Source organism: Cydia pomonella, chromosome 16 (genome assembly GCF_033807575.1).
Source record: "Cydia pomonella isolate Wapato2018A chromosome 16, ilCydPomo1, whole genome shotgun sequence".
Taxonomy (NCBI): Eukaryota; Metazoa; Arthropoda; class Insecta; order Lepidoptera; family Tortricidae; genus Cydia; species Cydia pomonella.
Window position 1 is genome coordinate 15,382,025 of NC_084718.1, and position 20,450 is coordinate 15,402,474.

The window sequence follows — 20,450 nt, forward strand, 5'->3', positions numbered from 1 at the left end:
CCTAAATTTATTCAGCTCCAATTTCTACGAGAACATTCATAAGACTAGCCGATAAATCGTCGCCCCGTACGAGAATAATATCAATAGATACTGAATCGATATACCACATAGATTAAATAATTTATGTAAATCACGTTCACACACTCACGCATCGCACCAAGGAGCCTCAGTGTACGGGCTCGCACCTCCACTATCACAAATATCATGCACGGAATAGGGCAGTACTACAGTCAACACTAATAACGAAACCGCGTCGCCGACGCGGGAGCCTGGCCGCTATCGAACGCCGGCCGACTAGGGCCGGTCGGCGTCCGAGCGGGTGTAATGCTACACGAGCGTCTCGTACTTGTCGAGCACGTGCGCCTGGTTGTTGTCGTCGCCGTGCGAGCGGGAGCGCGGGCGCGGCGGCTGCTCGGCGGCGGCGGTGGCGGCGGCGGCGGCGCTCTTGGCGCGCGTCTTCTTGTCGTGGCCGCATGTGCACGCCACCGACGTCTGCCGCTTCAGCGTCTGCGCGCGGGCGCCGGCCCACTGCGGGTCCAGCGACTCGCTGCGGGCGTACATCTGCCGCTTGCGGCCCATGGTCGCGTGCGAGAACCCGCCGTGCGCGTGCCCGCCGTCAGACGCGGGCCGCAGCGACTCGCTCCGCACGCACACGTTGCCGCCGGCGCGACGGAACGAGTCCAGCACGCGCTCCTCGATCTCCTCTATATCCTTCTTCTTCACGAGCCATATTTCCTCGGAGCCGCGCGTGAAGTAGCTCGACCCCTTGCTTATCTGGTACGACTTCTCCTTCGGTTTCGACTTGCAGGGCTTCGAGTTGTTGAGAGCGGCGTCCTCGAACTTGTGCACGGCGCGGGCGACGTCTGCCTCCGACGCGGGCGCGGGCGAGGGCGAGGCGACGTTGCGGAAGGCGGTGCCGTGGGACGGGAACTGGTCGGCGATCTTGACGCCGAGGCTCGGCGAGCGGATCGTCACGTCCACGGGCGACGGCATGGGTTTGAATTCCGGCTTTATAATCTTTTGCGGCTCGGCCTTTTTTATCGGTTCCGCGGGTTGGTCGCGAGGCCATTTTGGCAGCGGCGGGCTGTTCTTTGATAAACTCTGCTGCCGCCCTAAAGTCGCACTTCCGAGTTCAAAGTGCACGTTATCCTTGAACGGTGTGGCCGGAGGCGGAAGGTCCTCCTTGGGGTCCGAGCCGAGCCTCTCGGTGCGGCCGCGGCCCCGCACGGAGCCCGGGCGGGACAGCCGGCCTGGCGGGACGCTGGCATCCTCCGCGGCTTTCTCAAACTTCTTAATTTTATCCCCGACCCCGTTGGACTCCTCGTTGCCCGCGTCCCCGCCCCCGGCCACATCACCATCGTTCGCGTCTTTTTTAACTTCGTTTTCTATAGTAACCCCATTGTCGACCAGCGAAAGTTTTTCAGTTTTTAACGGCATCGGCGATTCTTTAGCCACATTAGATTCCTTTATAATTGATTTCGGAGCGGGCGGATCGTCGTTCCTCTTAACTTTGAAAGTCGCAACAGGAGGAGAGTTCTCTTTCTTAGGTGGAGGGATAATTTGCTTCGGTGGGGACGCGACTTCAGTTTTCGTAGGGGACAGTACGTCGCTCCTTGGAGGAGGTACGACCTGTTTTTTAGGAGGCGACAGAATGCCCTTCCGCGGAGGCGAATCTGAGACGGCCACGGACGGAGGAGCCTCCTTTACGACCGGCGACTCCGGTTTGATTTTGAAATTATTGACAGGTTCTTTAGTTTTCTGAGCTTGAATGTCGCGGCTCAAGAAAGAAGAGTTCTTCACATAGCTCTGGTCATCCAGCGTAGACTTGGAGGAGTCGATAGAGGAAGTCCGCGGCGGGGGCTTGGCTTGGCGCGCGGTCTGCTCGAGCTTGAGCGCCTGCTCGCGGACAGTGCCGCCGTTGTTGGCGGTGTTGGTGCGCTCGGGCTTGATGATGATGGCGACGCTGACGCCGGCGGGCGCGGGCGCGGGCGCGGGTGCGGATGCGGATGCGGGCAGCTTGTGTTCGGGCTTCGCCGGGGCGGGGCACGGGTCGAGGGGCCGGTGCAGGCGCGGCTCGCGGCGTGGCGAAGCCCGGGGTCACGCGCGAGACTCGGTGGTCCACTGAAACAACTTCTAAATTAGTCCCGGTCCCACTTTCAGAGGATCTCATAGACGCACGATTCCCTGGGAAACGTTGCGAAATTTGAAAAGCATTTATACAAATAATGTTGGATCTATAATGAACGAAATATTAAAGATCCAAACCTGCCAACAGTGCTATGAGATATCTCAAAAAAATATTGTATCATCATCGCGTTCAGAGGGCCTACCGCGAACCACGTTCGACGTGTTGCCTCCTGTCATACTTACGTACGAATTAACAAGTTAAAGCCCTCTGAACTCTCTGCCAATTTAAGGTAAGAAGTATGATCCATTTAGGGTGACGGAGTCGGCGCCAGAGCTCGTGTTACCGAGCTCGACAGCGACGCGGCGGGCGAGGATGGAGGACACGTCGATGAAGGGTGTACCTGGTCGGAGTCGTCAGAGTCGGAGTCGGCGCCGGAGCTGGTGTCGCTGAGCTCGACGGCGACGCGGCGGGCGAGGATGGAGGCCACGTCGAGGAAGGCGGGCGCTCCACGCAGCGTGTCGTAGCGGCCTGTCGTCTCGTCGCCACGCTTGTCCACTTTGCGCAGTTTGATGCCTGTTACGATAGCTCAGGTCAGCCACTTGTTCATCTTAATTAAAGTAAAAAGAAAGAAACCAAGGAAACTGATCGTTGAGACTAATACGATTATGGATTAAGCCAGTGAATTCAGCTTCAATAACAAATTTAGGTACGATCCGCTAGGATAGATGCGCGCTTTATTTTTGTTCGCTTATTGTGTTTGCTTCTTCTGGAAATCACCATCTCGCTCGGATATCTCGCGGTACTTCGAAACCCCGCAGCAAACAGCTACAGAATATCCTCACGTTCCTCATCCCGATGAGTGTGCACCGTACAATTAGATGTTAGCATACAGTTACAGTGTGCATCATCGTGAATATTGTCGGAATGCAAGAAGGTCGGATCTTGGGCCATAGCCACCCGCGTCAGTTGATGTCTTTGGCGGTCAACGATCGATCGAAAAGGATTGTCAAAGTTGAATGAATAAGGAGGCAGCACTCACCGTCCCGGATGGCCTTGAGCAGGTCGGAGCGCGGGTCCTCCTTGGGCTCGGCGGCGGGGCGCGGCGGCTTGAGCGCGGAGGCGCCGCGCAGCAGCGAGCCGGGCGACGGCGGGCGCGGCCGCTCCTCGGCGGGCGGCGGCGCCGGCATGGCGGGCGGCGCGGGCGGCGCGGGCGGCGGCAGCGGCGCCGGCGCGCCCGGCGGCGCTCCCGGCTCCTCGGACGACATCATGCCTGACGAACGTGTCCAAACACTACATTTTCACAATGCCCTTCCTTTTCTATGTTCGTAATTCATGATTACTCTATCAAATTTACGCTCTTTACAATTGCAACTTTTTTTACACTACACAATACGTAAGTTCTAAGCCTTAGTCTGATAACCGTATAACTCACCGATGACGGCGTGCATGTGGTCGAGGTGCGCGTCGAGCGCGGTGCGGTGCGGCGGCGACGCGCCGTTCATCATGGGCGGCGACGTCGTGCCCTCCGGCGGCGGCGGCGGCGGGGGCAACGTCGATCTGAGGACAAATACTACATCGGTTAGTATGTATAACCCCTACGGGCTCTCGTCCACATCACTGCACTACACTAGTGACGCACCTGGTCGGCGTGTGGTTGTTGGGCGTGTCGGCGGGCGGCGCGGGCGGCGGCACGGAGGGCCGCGGGCGGCGCGGCGTGCCGGCGCCGCTGCCGCCGTAGATGGGCTCCACCGATCCGTACGGGCTCTCGTCCACATCACTGCACTACACTAGTGACGCACCTGGTCGGCGTGTGGTTGTTGGGCGTGTCGGCGGGCGGCGCGGGCGGCGGCACGGAGGGCCGCGGGCGGCGCGGCGTGCCGGCGCCGCTGCCGCCGTAGATGGGCTCCACCGACCCGTACGGGCTCTCGTCCACCATCACTGCAAACATCACGTCAATATGAGGATCACTAATTCAGTACAGTGACGTAACTATAGGGGGCACAAAGCTGGCCCGAGTGGCCCCGATTTGACCGATAAGCTGTTATCATAGGGCCCAAATTAAATTTGCCACGGACATCAGTTGATACAGTTACGCTGCAGGATCAGTTAATTGTGGCACATCACTGTTTCTAATATTAATTTACTAAACGACACGTTTAGTCCGACCGTCCAGACTATTAGCGTGCAAAAAACACTTCCGTAGGAAACCGTCGCGCCCGGCAACGATATGGCCTTAGATTCGAAAATCGAAATCGCATCGCCGTCAATTTTCCCCGCCGCTCGCGTTTACGCTAACGCAATAACGTATGTTCCCCTATGTGCCATAATAAGTAGGTTGTGTAACAATCAGCATAAAACAACCAAGTTCGTTAGGGTTATTTAAGAAAAAGGTTTATTCTTTATTCAATGAGTGTGAAAATTAGATTTAGCTATCACATTATTTGTTATCTTTTACAGTTGTTATACTCGGATAGCAATTCATAGTATTAAGTTTATTATAAAATGTTTTACATATAGGAAACTATAGGTCTATGTCATAAGAAATTGTAGCTGGTAGCTTATTTAGACCCCGAAGGCGACGGCCGATATAGGCCAGGAATAAAATGGGTATTTAGCCTAACAATATACAGGATGGATTTTCTTTTTGGGTCAGTGGCGGCAGCCACCAGATCCCGTGCTTGCTACGTGAAAACAGTCTTAGAAGACCTTCCTTCGAACTCAAATTAATGAAGATTGGGGTTTACAGATTTTGGAAAAAACATACAGGGTGCGAGGAAAAGGTAATTTTTTGTAAACTTTTTTTTATGCCAATTGATCCAATTCCTATAAAGGATCAAAATCTCTTATGGAACCAAAAAAATTTTCCGGCTAAAAAAGCCACAAATGTAGGAAAACTTTTCCCATACAATTTGTATGAAAATGAAAACTTTTACTTTCACATGCAATTTATTTATGCCAATAAATTCCTTTCCTCTCCAGTATCAATATTTTCCTAGCAGTCAACTTAAGATAATGTAATAAAAAATCACAAATTAAAGAAAACTTATTCATTCTAGAAATGTTAACCGGTAACCACCCTATCGGAATAGAAAGTTGCTACTAATGTATACCGTGTAGTATAGCAGCTTACTATTAATGTGTGCAATCTAAATCAATAGCTGTCATTATGCAACTATTTCAGATAGTTAAACATCAATATGCTGTATTTATTATAGAACTGACCATGTCCGTTTCCTGTGAGCCGGGGTTGCCGGTTCTGATGGTGGTCGATCTCGATGGAGTTGGGCCGCGCCGCCTGCGCCGCGCCCGCCCGGTAGCCGCCGTCCGGGATGCTCGTACCTATCACATGCAAAAACACCTTTCATTATAATATAATGAAAACATTTGAACAAAAATAGAATAATGATATTATCATTATTCTATTTTTGTTCAAATGTTTACATCACAATGTTATAGAAAATGATGGTTCAACAATCACAATAAGCGTTGATAAACGAGCGACTTTCCATCCAGGGTATAACCGCGAAAATAGACGTTCGTCAATTGCGGGAATTTCTCTGTCATTCTAATTACGTCTTAGTGCGAGTAAAAGAGGAAGATCCCCGCAATTTGCGAATTTCTGTTTTCGCAGTAGGCCCCCGGAAGTCTCGGGTTCAAACCCCCGCTAGTACCAATGAGTTTTTCGGGACTTGCCAGTCGCTTTTCGGTGAAGGAAAACATCGAACGTAAGGAAACCTGACTAGCCTATGTCAGGTAGAGGAAACTGGAGCGTTCGGGATTTTCGGCTCCGTTCGGCGCGGCATTGATCCGAGCAATTATTAGGGTTGGCACAACTTGACGTCCCTTTGCGTGCACAACCACAGATAAGATAATTACATGAATTTTAACAACGCTAAATAGCCGAAAGGGATAGTTCCATACATTCGAAAGGGAAAACACTATTAATCCCTGAATCGCTGTCAAACTTCGGCTTTGTAGTAAGTTTCCTTTCTGTACGGTACTACTATTATTTATTCTGTGCCTCTATAAGGTTTACTTACATAGGTAGTCGCTTTCGTAAGAACTAATGCCTACGCCAAATGTCGAGTGGATTAAATGCTGAGCGGACCTCAGGCTCTTATGAGCCGTGGCAAATGGCCGGAACAACGCGATGAAGACGAGACGATGATGGTTTAAAAAACACAACGATGATAATAACAACATTAATACTTACCTAAAAATTTCGTTCTACGAATTATCTGAATCCAATGGAACACGCCTCATTGAAATCTTGCGAAGTTATATCAAGTAAAACATAGAACCTGAAGATGCCATACGCAGTAACATTACTCAATTAAAAACAGTTAAGTTAACTTTTAAACGTTTGCTTAATAACCACCTGATAAGGCAGGCGTAGTGGGAATTAGTCGGTAAGTAACCCATAACGCACGTGCAATTTTATGTATATGTATCTTTCCTTGTTTATCCATATATATGTATATATTTATGTACTCATAGTCATAAGATATAATGAAACATACTATAGTATTTATTTAGAAATTTTATTTCGCTTAAAATTTACGGGTTTTTTTTTGTTTAATTCTCACTGCACCCACCTTGAAGTTTCTCTGTTTTGCCTTATGGTTGACTGGTAGAGAATGCTTATTGGCATTAAGTCCGCCTGTTGTACTATTTTTATGTCCAATAAAGTTTAAAATAATAAAATAATAATAAAAAACCGAAAGCAATATAAATCATGGCATACCTCATTCAAATGAGCGTTAGATTGTCTTTGTTAAACCAGTTTCAATGAAGCACTTATGTTGCTGGAATTTGGCTACATAGATAACAACAAACAAACGGAATAGGCGCGAAACGGAACAAAAGCAAATGTTCTCACCATAGACGGACTCCTGCCGGATGGACTGCTGCGAGAGCTGCGTCTGCAGCGGCGGCGGCTGCGGCTCGATGTTGTAGTGCCGCAGCTGCGCCGGCGCCATGATGTGCTCGCCGCGCGTCACTGCCGCCGCCTACAAATTATATTTTTAAAAAGTCTGTTTTGGTTGACAAATTAAGAAAAGGACTCAAGAGGATAAAGGGGACCTCACACACGTGAACTCCGAACGTGATTACCAACCGCGCTGTCCCTTGGGACCTCGCAACAGTCGTAACACTCACTAAACTCGAAAGTATTCGAAAAATGCCAGTTATTATGATTTAATTTGACTTCGGAAATAAAATAATACAATAAACATCTACGTAAGAGAGTTTTTTCATCACCCTTGCTCGAAAAAGATCTTATTTCATGCAGGTGTGCTGAAGTACAAAGGCCTATTTTATTCCCGCGGGAGTTATGGATAGTGAGAAAAAAGCTGTAACTCCCTAGAGGTTTTTTTATTTTTATTATTTCACTTATTCTTTTTCTTACAAACCAAGTAGCATGAGTTTTACTTTTAAAATACTGTCGTTTATAATTTAATACTTTTGTTTATGTTTAAAATTATTTAATTTGATTAATTTAACAGCCGTTTAAAATATTTTTAAATAATTTTCAATCGTGGCTGAATGCCCAATAGGTCTGTGCCTTCGATGACTTACCTGCCAAGAAATTACAAAATAGCGGGCGAATGTGTGATATGTCACCGTATTAAAGAATGATTTCGCTTAAAATTTAGTTTTTTCTTCGCAAGTGTGATGAAAAACATTGTAACTCCGGGGGTAAGAATATTGCAAACTCGGGTCTCGTATCCAAAATTTCACTTACCCCCCTCGTTGCACAATGTACTATTAATATAATCAGAAGAGGGAATAACAGACATAACAGCATACCTTTTGTCTTTCCCGTGTGGAGTGCGGCGGGCGCACGCGGCGCGCGCCGCGGCCGTCGGCGCCGCCGCTGCGCGGCTGCCGCACCTGCGGGGAGCGCTCCGTCAGAAACCTGCTTCACCATTCTGCCCGTATCATTAGCACATTCAGTGCCGATGACCCGATAGTCGGGTTCTCTGTTCGTAGTCGCTGTTTTTTATATACGGGATTTTGCATGTTATCGGCTACGCTTGTAGCGCGTAGCGCGCGCCGGTACTGAGTGTGAGGCGGGTCCGCACAGAGCGAGCAGCCTCGCGAGGAAATTTCATCGCGCGGCAAACAACGGGCCTCGCGCGGCAAACGACCGGCCTCGCGCGGCCGCGTGTTCGTGTAACTTTTTTTTTGATCGGCAAGATAGCGTCCCTCAGTCAGCTGCATATTTTCCAATTTGATGTACGGAACAAAATAACCACGCGCACCAAACGACTGAGGCGCCTTTGAGCATGCCGAAAAACCGACACCGAGCGGCCAAGGTCGCGCTCGCCCGAGGAAAACGTGCGCTCTGCCTCGACCGAGGCACGCCTACACTGACCGTTTTGTTTGCGAGGAAATTGCCTCGCGCGTATGCTCGCTCTGTGTGGATCCGCCTATTCCCTAACATACTTGCCATTATATCTCAAACTTACATAACGACATCTAACCTCACCACCTCTTTTCGATACTTAGTTGCGCTGACTCACTGATTCTTAACTGTCCTTGGATGAGTGGATCTATCCATCTCGTCCATCTATTGGTCATTTTCTAGCCTATTCAACAATGTACTATTTCCGAGTGGTCCATTGTCACTAAAAGGTTAAAAAAACACTGTGCTAACGAATACTATTGACGGCCTAAATAAGCCGTTTCGACATCGCGATATCCCGTTTCTGACAAAGCTTACCAATAATAAATAAAAATAATAGGCAAGATACTAAATTACATTTATAGTACACAACTGTATTTCTTTTATAGGGTCCTACATTTTTATAAGAATTTTCATGCTTTAGTAAAAAAGCCGGCTTTCATGTTTTTCTTACTTCCAATATCATTTAAGTAAAGGGTACAGTTAATTTTGAAACAAATAATAAATAAATAGTATAGGACATTATTACACAAATTGACTAAGTCCCACAGTAAGCTCAATAAGGCTTGTGTTGAGGGTACTTAGACAACGATATATATAATATATAAATATTTATAAATACTTAAATACATGGAAAACACCCATGACTCAGGAACAAATATCCATGCTCATCACACGAATAAATGCCCTTACCAGGATTTGAACCCGGGACCATCAGCTTCGTAGGCAGGGTCACTACCCACTAGGCCAAACCGGTCGTCAAGTAATGCAGTAGAATTATATAAAAAGATCCAATATTAATGATCCAAAGTTATAGTTTTCCCCTAATTTTTATTTCCTTATGGTCTGCTATTATATTACACACAACTGTACGTCAAAACCATAGCAGTTGGCATGTAGTTGATATTTAATATCACTCTGCCGTCTGCATATGCACTCTTTATGACCAGAAAACCCCAGACAAGACTAAGCTATATGGATGTTACCTTCTTCCCGCGGTCGTGTTGAATGCGCTCTGTATCCTGCAGCATTTCCCTCCTCCACAATTCGAAGAAGTAATCCGGATCGGTGTAGAACTTTCTCGCATCTCTCCCGTCGTCTCTGAACTCGTTGAGCCTCTCGAGCGGCGGCGGGCGGTCGCAGCGCGCGTACGTCGCCAACATGGCCGTCGGCATGGAGTTGCGACTGAATAGTTGCTGCTGGAATGTCCGCGAAGAGCGGAAGGCCTTGCGCATTTGAATGTCTTGAAGGGACACTGAAATAAAATAAAAGTTAAATTGGTGTGTAGACATTGTGAGAAATTAGTTCCAGGGGAATCTCGAATGGGGTAACTATATGTGAATCCATTTAACTACAGACATCAGGTACCACTATGTCCGAATACCATTAGTAAAAAATTATGCTTTACCTTCCTCAACTCCAGAATCGAGCTGCGTGACCTTGATGGCGAGCCTGTCTATCCGCGCCTGCAGCACGTTGGTGCGCTCCGCGAGGTTGCTCGCCTCTCTTGTCAGCTCGCCGAACATGTCCTCCGCATGCTTCGATAGTGACGACAGTTGCCTGGAAATAACACACAATGTAAGATTATAAGCCTGTAAAGATTTAGTGCGATAAAAGGGGTAGTGCGATAACTATAGCATGTATTAATGTGTGTCATATACCATCGGGCGCCGCTTTCGCGCACTTAACACTAGTTTTTTTTTGGGGTAGGAGGTATATGCCCTACCCAACATTTTACTCAACATTTATTGTTTTGGTACTCTGGGGTTCAGAATTCAGTGAAACCTAAGAAAGCCGCATGGCCGCACTCTGATGATGTATCTCACAGTGTTGGCCAGCGTGCTGTTGGTGACGGCCTCCAGCTCGGACGACACGGCGAGCCGCTCCGGCACGGTGCCGACACGTGGCCGGCTGCATCGATGACATATACCTCACAGTGTTAGCCATTGTGCCGTTGGTGACGGCCTCCAGTTCGGACGGCACGGCGAGCCGCTCCGGCACGGTGCCGACACGTGGCCGGGCTGCATCGATGACATACCTTACAGTGTTGGCCAGTGTGCCGTTGGTGACGGCCTCCAGCTCGGACGGCACGGCGAGCCGCTCCGGCACGGTGCCGCGCGACACGTGGACCGGCTCCACGCATCGCTTCGGCAGCGGCATGGCTGCGGCGGAACTACCGGACTACCATCACTGGAAAGAACAATATGGCAAATTAGAGCTCTGTATTTGCGGGAAAAATATAATATTTTCTAAACTGAAAATAATTCCGGAACAACTTGAAGATTTTTCCTAAATTATTAATTTTCGCTAGTAAGTAGTACTTGTTAGAAAAGTTATTATTATTATGATTGATTGCATATTGTTTAATCAATACGTTAAGTTAATGTAACTTTACGTAAGTCACTCGTCTTACAGGTGACCATGAAGCAGCGCTCTGTACCGGAAAATTCCGGAGTGGTAGTTGCACCCGGCTTTCCGTATTTTCACCGCTGTCCGCTGTTCCCGCCAATTACCCGCCATTTAGCTATCTTCCGGCTCGCGTGCCGTGACCGAAGCAGAATATTTTGTTACTATTTGCCCGGTAACTGGGTAATTTAATTTTGTAAACAAGAAATGTAAACATAACTTAAATACATTTTCCTAGTCCGCGACGTATAATGAAATAAGATGCTCTACATGAAGGATAATTATTAATTGGCCATTGGACACTTTATATTCTATTTCAAGAGGATCTTAACACAATTAGCTGTAGCGGTCAAATGGCAATGAGGCGGAGTAAAACCGTTAACTACACGTATACCTAACTATTCAGGCTACTCTTTTAACCGCCGGGTCTTCTTTACGTGCTTTGCTACTCTTTTTAGTCAATCTTGTTTATTTAAAATAGCATATGAAACGCTTAATCATTTATAATCTTCAGCTCTTAAAACTATCAATACGTCTACATATGTCTATTAAAATATTCACAAATGAGTACCCTAGTCGGCTCTTACTTACAAATGAGTCTGTGCTTTAATTACTACATTACACTATCACTATCAAAACATCAGAAGCGAATTAACGCTTCAATATAATTATCTTATCATTCACATATAAAAAGAGCATAATAACAAACTAGTTTTACAACGCGGATACTGCAGATAACTAACATTTTTACACTAGAAATCATGGATGAATACTAAACTCATAATCGCAGCTATGAATATTACGACGGTGACCTACTTTAGCTTCCTAAGCAGCCGAGTATCCGCGGATCCCGCCAGATAACTAGTTGTTTATTTAATCAACGAGCTCGCTTAGGCACTTACACTTCAAATAGGTTTGCAAATGGCGTATGACAACAGCTGGACAATGCTCCACTCAGTTAACTGACGATAAACCTTATTGCAAAGACATAAAATCTAACAATTGACATTTGAGTGTTGCCGTTAGTTTAGTATTATGCTACCGCTACTGCCGCTGAAGGACGTCTAAATGGAGAAAAATGTGACCGATTATGTTAATGAATAGAAAGTGTCTTCGGCGTTTATATAAATGAATAGCAATTTGCATTAGTTATTTAATTTTAGCACACATGTTGCAATCGCAGAGTATACAGAACATAAATAGTATAAAGTTAGGTACGTAGCAGAAATGAAAGGCATGCAAGACACTAAATGTCAGTGCCATTCCGGCGTCCCAAATAACAACAAACCAATTGATCGAGACAATGACACAATCAGCCAATATAAACAATAAAGGTTGCTTCGAGTTGAAACTTACAACGAATTTGTTTAAGTATTTAAATGACTCATACATTTGCTACTTGTTTAGAAGATATTATGTCATTGTTAACGCCAATGAATTATAATGCTTTAACTACTCTGTATGTACTTACTTTTAAGACCATTAGACGCGTGAAGCAGGTGAAATTATCGAAGGGCAAGAGCTTAGAAAAAAAAATTAAGTGTAGTACCTACTCTGAACTACATAGTGACGTTTTTCATACTGGTCGTCAATCATGATCAGGTCAGTAAAGACTACACAGTAAAAGTAGGATTCAATGCAGTTGTGGACAAAGAACAGTTGGACATTATCATTAATAACATGGACATTATGAACGATTTGGAAAATGCGTGGCAAATCGCCGGCCACTTCAACTGGGAACAGTTATTTATTGCCAATACAATACTACTTCAAAAGATAATAATAAATAAGCTAGCAAAAGGAACCACTTGGTCGGTTGTCAATAAAAGCAACTGGCATAGAGATGCATTTAGAAATGGTCCTTATTGAGAACATACTAAGTGACATCTTTTAATTGAAACATTAATATCCTATCGTCTATCCTCATTAACGGCAGTTAGCATTTGTGCTAGACTCCGGTATTGCTGTGCATATTCTTAAATTATTTAGTACGTAAATAATCCTTTATCGATGGGAGCATTCATTAGTTCCATTGACCTCGTTGGTTAGGCGATAAACTATAGGTAGTTTGAATGCAGAATAGATCAGTAGTTATAACATGCGCCAAAGGAAATAGGAGCAAAAAACAAAATTCTTCTGAAATTAGTTTTGTAAGGGAACTAGAAGGTTGAAAAACCAATCAAATCAAAAGTTTTATTTTCTTTTTAGCCTTATATTGTATTCACGACTTTCACGGGATGAAAGCGTATGCTCAGGAAACAATCTTTACAACACCTCATTAATAGTAATTCAACTTACTTTACCAACTTTACCTACCTCCAACTCCCCCAAGATATTTTTCGTTTGTTCGAAGTCACTCAAGGAAATACATGTCATAACATAATATATGGGAAATATTTTACGTACGACACTGACGAATTTGGTTGAGGTCGCACGGTACACCGGACACCTAAATTAGCCGCATTCGTCCCCTAATCGAATGATCCCACTCATGACAGTGTGCCATTTACGTGTCAATTCAGTAAGTACTACAAATATAATACGACTAAATATGCAGAATTTCCTTAAATCCGTTCAGGAAAACATTTAGAAGCAATATGTACCAATGTTACAAAAATATAATTCATTGCGCAACGACACAAATATGTGGCTACTTATGTAATTGATCATCATTACATTTATTTACATAAACGGTTGCTAAATAAACGCGACGAAAGACTGGATTCACAATGACTGAGTAATTACAGGAGATGAATTAAATGACGTAAGATTTTTTAATACTACACACGGAATCCGTTAATTGATTGAAAAATTAATTACCTATTGCAGAAGTAAACCTTAACGTGGCACTTGCAACAGCGAAAAAGAATCAGGAACTCATTAAAAAGGTAGGTATTAGAAGCGGAGGTGGCGGGTTCAAATCCTGGCTCGTACCAATGAGCTTATCGGAACTTATGTAAGAAATATCATTTGATATTTACCACTAGCTTTTCGGTGAAGGAAAACATCGTGAGGAACCTGCATACATCTACGAAGAAATTCAAAGGTGTATGTGAAGTCCCCAGTCCGCATTGGGCTAGCGTGCCGAGCCCTCTCGCGCATGAGATGAGGCCTGTGTCCAGCAGTGGGACGTATATAGGCTGAATTATTATATTATACAGGTATTGAGTTAACAAATCAGAATTGGTGTTGTTTTCGAATGAATACATTTAGTAACATACATTTTATGTTATTGACGGCCGGTCTGCCCTACTGGGTAGCGACCGTGCCTATTAAGCCGATGGTCTCGGGTTCGAGTCCCGGTAAGGGCATTTATTTGTGTGATGAACACAGATAATTGTTCCTGAGTCATGGGTGTTTTCTATGCAAATAAGACATTTACAATCTTAGCAGTAACAAACCAGCAAATCACTATAGTAAGAGCTTTTAAAAGGTTTAAATTCTTTTGAAACTAACATAATAAATATCTAGAAGACCTGTAATATTTTTTCGCAAACACGTTCCTGAGTAAATCACATAACAAACTTATTTAAAATGCATTATAGAACAAAAGTTTGTAAAATTCACTCCGCTCTTGGCACTTCTGACTGCAAAAAATGCAACCCAATGAGTGGCTGTCACGTTAAAACATGAGGGCAAAATCGATAGAAATTTAATAGATTGAGTTGTCGATCGGCCAGATATTGACAGATTAGCATAACAAATGTATCGAATACACGCGACCCGAATACATGTAATCCGCTAGCACCTCAGCTCATGCACACTTTTTTATGGTCCTGTCTAATGTTATTCGTCCCGACGTTTTCTCTGCACGCACGGTATGTTATTATGGATGGACCATATCGCTCTGATACGTCTCGAACTAGAGCGGCCCGTTGGTTAATGCACTTTTTTGCACAACTGGCTTGTAGCATCGTGTTTACTGCCATATACGTTGTTGTCCATTGCAAGTGAAATAGAATGTCGGATGGTAATCAAACGTCGATGGACATTACGAAGCAGGTACAGTCACGTCTGAAAATATCAATACGAACAAAGTCCCAAATGTATACACGACCTTAAGAGTCCTTATTCCTACAGACGAGCGTATTTTGTAAAATGCTTCCTTTTTCATTCAAGATTACGACGTAACTATTAGTATTTATTCAAAAACTGATAACGTACTTAAATAATCGTTTCCTAAACTAGGGGCTCCAACAGTTCAAATTTTCATTTTCTCTTTTAAACCTCTTTTTTAATGAGGTTTTTTGGGAGTCTTTTCCAAATTTTGCAGTGAGATGTGGCGTTTCGGTTCTCAATTTTGCTATAACCAAGAATCATTTGGTACATGAATGACTACAATTTGATTCAACATATCTCGTACGAGGGGCTGGAATGATTAACAATCGAAAATTCATTTGAAAAAACTGATAAAATACCTTCCGAGTTTTCTTCATTTTTTTGGCGAAAACAGGGTTTTATTATATTTTATTTCCGCAAATTGTACGCATATTTTGCTTTAAAAATAATATTGTAGCAAACTGTAACTTTATGTTAACCTATAAAAAAAAATCGTAACTATGGGACCTACATTGCCGTAAATTTATATTTTTTTAAAACACGTATAAATCACGCAGCAGCGACGCCCCGCTCTCAGTCCGCGCGGAGCGCGCTTAGAGGACGGACCTGTGCTCGATTGTCAGGCATTCGTTGCGATCGTAATCAGCTACGGAGTTCCGAGAAGTGCTATATACTGCGATTAGAAAATCTTAATAAAAGTTCATTTTTTACAGTATGCCAAACAGACTCGCTTATTGATGGATTTTCAGTGTTACTTTTTTTTTATACTAAGTCGGTGGCAAACAAGCATACGGCCCGCATATGTACGCCTGCAACTCCAGAGGAGTTACATGCGCGTTGCCGACCCTAACCCCCTCCCACCCCTCGTTGAGCTCTGGCAACCTTACTCACCGGCAGGAACACAACACTATGAGTAAGGTCTAGTGTTATTTGGCTGCGATTTTCTGAAAAACGCATTTTCACTTGAAATTACGTTAGGGTTTGCATTATTATTTTTGACCCGGATGAAGTCCAAGTTCTCATGATGGAGTCCGGAGTTGGTCACCAGAACTCCTAATCTACTAATTATAATCCCATCGTGTTTGGGCTCAAAAGATTTGCCCTGACGAACACCATCGATCTAGATGAGGTCCAGGGTCTCATGATGGAGTCAGGAGTTGGTCACTAGAACTCCTAATCTACTCATTATAATTCCATCGTGTTTGGGCTCAACAGAGTTGCCCTGACGAGCACCTTCAATCTAGATGAGGTCCAGGGTCTCATGATGGAGTCAGGAGCTGGTCACCAGAACTCCTAATCTACTCATCATAACTCCATCGTGTTTGGGTTCAATAGAGTTGCCCTGACGAGCACCATCAATCTAGATGAGGTCCAGGGTCTCATGATGGAGTCAGGAGCTGGTCACCAGAACTCCTAATCTACTCATCATAACTCCATCGTGTTTGGGCTCAATAGATTTGCCCTGATGAACACCATCGATCTAGATGAGGCCCAGGGTCTCATGATGGAGTCAGGAGTTGGTCACCAGAACTCCTAAACTACTCATCATAACCTCATCGTGTTCGGGCTCAATAGATTTGCCCTGACGAGCATCATCAATCTAGATAAAGTCCAGGGTCTCATGATGGAGTCAGGAGTTGGTCACTAGAACTCCTAATCTACTCATTATAATTCCAACGTGTTTGGGCTCAAAAGATTTGCCCTGATGAGCACCATCTATCTAGATGAGGTCCAGGATCTCATGATGGAGTCAGGAGTAGGTCACCAGAACTCCTACTCTACTCATCATAACTCCATCGTGTTTGGGCTCAATAGAGTTGCCCTGACGAGCACCTTCAATCTAGATGAGGTCCAGGGTCTCATGATGGAGTCAGGAGCTGGTCACCAGAACTCCTAATCTACTCATCATAACTCCATCGTGTTTGGGTTCAATAGAGTTGCCCTGACGAGCACCATCAATCTAGATGAGGTCCAGGGTCTCATGATGGAGTCAGGAGCTGGTCACCAGAACTCCTAATCTACTCATCATAACTCCATCGTGTTTGGGCTCAATAGATTTGCCCTGATGAACACCATCGATCTAGATGAGGCCCAGGGTCTCATGATGGAGTCAGGAGTTGGTCACCAGAACTCCTAATCTACTCATCATAACCTCATCGTGTTTGGGCTCAATAGATTTGCCCTGACGAGCATCATCAATCTAGATAAAGTCCAGGGTCTCATGATGGAGTCAAGAGTTGGTCACTAGAACTCCTAATCTACTCATTATAATTCCAACGTGTTTGGGCTCAAAAGATTTGCCCTGACGAGCACCATCGATCTAGATGAGGTCCAGGGTCTCATGATGGAGTCAGGAGTTGGTCACCAGAACTCCTAATCTACTCATCATAACTCCATCGTGGTTGGGCTCAATAGAGTTGCCCTGACGAGCACCATCAATCTAGATCAGGTCCAGGGTCTCATGATGGACTCAGGAGTTGATCACCAGAACTCCTAGTCTATTCATCATAACTCCATCGTTTTTGGGCTCAAAAGATTTGCCCTGACGTCGAGTACCATCGATCTAGATTAAGTCGAGGGTCTCATGATGTACTCAGTAGTTGGTCACCAGAACTCCTAATCTATTCATCTTGCTTGTCGGAGTAAATCTATTGAGCACAAACACGATGGAGTTATGATAAATAGATTACGAGTTCTGGTGACAAACTCCTGACTCCATCATGAGACCCTGGACTTCATCTAGATCGATGGTACTCGTCAGGGCAAATCTCTTGAGCCCAAACACGATGGAATTATAATGAGTAGATTAGGAGTTCTAGTGACCAACTCCTGACTCCATCATGAGACCCTGGACTTTATCTAGATTGATGATGCTCGTCAGGGCAAATCTATTGAGCCCAAACACGATGAGGTTATGATGAGTAGTTTAGGAGTTCTGGTGACCAGCTCCTGACTCCATCATGAGACCCTGGACCTCATCTAGATTGATGGTGCTCGTCAGGGCAAATCTATTGAACCCAAACACGATGGAGTTATGATAAATAGATTACGAGTTCTGGTGACCAACTCCTGACTCCATCATGAGACCCTGGACTTCATCTAGATCGATGGTACTCGTCAGGGCAAATCTTTTGAGCCCAAACACGATGGAATTATAATGAGTAGATTAGGAATTCTAGTGACCAACTCCTGACTCCATCATGAGACCCTGAACATCATCTAGATTGATGGTGCTCGTGAGGGCAAATCTATTGAGCCCAAACACGATGGAGTTATGATGAGTAGATTAGGAATTATGGTGACCAACTCCTGACTCCATCATGAGACCCTGGACTTCATCTAGATCGATGATACTCGTCAGGGCAAATCTTTTGAGCCCAAACACGATGGAATTATAATGAGTAGATTAGGAGTTCTGGTGACCAACTCCTGACTCCATCATGAGACCCTGGACTTCATCTAGATCGATGGTACTCGTCAGGGCAAATCTTTTGAGCCCAAACACGATGGAATTATAATGAGTAGATTAGGAGTTCTAGTGACCAACTCCTGACTCCATCATGAGACCCTGGACTTCATTTAGATCGATGGTACTCGTCAGGGCAAATCTATTGAGCCCAAACACGATGGAGTTATGATGAGTAGATTAGGAATTATGGTGACCAACTCCTGACTCCATCATGAGACCCTGGACTTCATCTAGATCGATGGTACTCGTCAGGGCAAATCTTTTGAGCCCAAACACGATGGAATTATAATGAGTAGATTAGGAGTTCTAGTGAACAACTCCTGACTCCATCATGAGACCCTGAACATCATCTAGATTGATGGTGCTCGTGAGGGCAAATCTATTGAGCCCAAACACGATGGAGTTATGATGAGTAGATTAGGAATTATGGTGACCAACTCCTGACTCCATCATGAGACCTTGGCTAGTCACTATCATGGGTGCGTAGCCAACATGCCAATCGTTTACGATACGACAACGAAACACTACTCTCTCTCTATCGCACTAATATACGCAAACGATTGGTATTTTGGCTAGGCACTAAGCAAGTGTGTGGCCAACATGCCAATCGTTTACGATACGACAACGAAACACTATCTGTCTCTCTATCGCACTAATATACTTTATTTATACCTGCAGTCATTTACTAACTTCTTCATTTTCCATTGGTGTGAAAGAGACAGAATAAAGAGCAAGGGTTATAGTACACTCTGTAGTCTGTACACTTAGTAGTAGTGTACATAAAAAAAAACTACTGTGCTTAAACAATAAAATAAAGAGTGCCCATATGATATCATATGACACTAAAATTAATGTTGCTTGAAATTATATTGAAACTATCAAGATTATTCTAGTCTGCATTGAAACGCGCGTCGCGTTGCCGGCGCTCGCGTACCGAGCGCCAACGCCATCTATCGAGCGTTATTTCGTGAAATCGGAGAACGCTCCAAGGATTAAGGGCTCTTAATGCCCATATATTAAGGTGCATACATTTTTTTGGCACTTTGCCGTCCGTATAAGTATTTTCAGACGTGACCGTACATATACAAGTCCTTATTAGGGACTGCTAACTTTTCGGTATCCTCGAAATGGAAGAAATAAGGCACAGGACAAATACAAACGATCCAGATGAGCAATACGATAGTTTGCATTTTAAGCCAAGGATAGACTAGGTACAAAATTGTCCCACGACAGTTATTTGGTGAGGCGACATTGCGCGCCTTACATATGATGTCGCCCGACATCCGGCAACGTCGTGGCACTTCACCCGACGTCGCTGACGACATGTGCCGAGGGAGAAATGTCCCTAGTCTTTCCCTGGCTTAAGTAATTATCCTACCGTGCCAAAACTGATGATAGAATTTCCCTAAACAGTTTATAAGCCCTTCTATTTTCGTTGCCGAATTAAATGACTATATACCTTTAAACGAGCAATTCTTGTATATATATATATATATATATATATATATATATAGTACCTGGGCGACCGAGCTTTGCTCGGTTATAACTATTTATTGTAATATGGTGGTCTATAGGTGATAATCTTAACTACATTTTTGGGAAAACGCGTGTTTTCGAGTTTTCATGCGTTTTTCTTTCGACGCAGAATATGGTCGCTAATTTCGTGTTGCCGGCGACTGTCCGTCTGGTCCAGCGGGTTAAGACGCGGACTGCTAAACGAGTGTTACGGGTTCGAATCTCGCCCGGTGACTAACTTTTGTTTTTTTTTTATATGTTCAAGTTTATATATAATTTTTTAATTTTTATTGTTTTAGACAAGTTTAATTTAGTAAAAAAATTTAGTTAAGATTATCACCTATACACCACCATATTACAATAAATAGGTTATAACCGAGCAAAGCTCGGTCGCCCAGGTACTGACTATAATGAAACATGACATACATAACATCCAACAAAGTTATTTTATTTACCTTCGGTTTAAT

General features: G+C 44.7%; 1 protein-coding gene across 1 annotated transcript in view; it reads right to left on the bottom strand.

Annotated features, from left to right (window-relative positions):
• Window positions 1-1,982: 1,982 nt before the first annotated feature.
• LOC133526274 (actin-binding protein WASF3) overlaps window positions 1,983-20,450 on the bottom strand; it is a 30,754-nt gene continuing 12,286 nt past the window's right edge. The window contains exons 2-12 of the mRNA XM_061862824.1: window positions 10,573-10,724; window positions 9,943-10,094; window positions 9,521-9,789; window positions 7,937-8,020; window positions 7,008-7,137; window positions 5,351-5,467; window positions 3,915-4,066; window positions 3,561-3,723; window positions 3,168-3,398; window positions 2,529-2,701; window positions 1,983-2,121 (exon numbers count right to left, since the gene is read on the bottom strand). Coding sequence (XP_061718808.1) covers window positions 2,098-2,121; window positions 2,529-2,701; window positions 3,168-3,398; window positions 3,561-3,723; window positions 3,915-4,066; window positions 5,351-5,467; window positions 7,008-7,137; window positions 7,937-8,020; window positions 9,521-9,789; window positions 9,943-10,094; window positions 10,573-10,694 — 1,617 coding nt within the window. The 5' untranslated portion in view covers window positions 10,695-10,724 and the 3' untranslated portion in view covers window positions 1,983-2,097. The remainder of the gene's footprint in view (window positions 2,122-2,528; window positions 2,702-3,167; window positions 3,399-3,560; window positions 3,724-3,914; window positions 4,067-5,350; window positions 5,468-7,007; window positions 7,138-7,936; window positions 8,021-9,520; window positions 9,790-9,942; window positions 10,095-10,572; window positions 10,725-20,450) is intronic.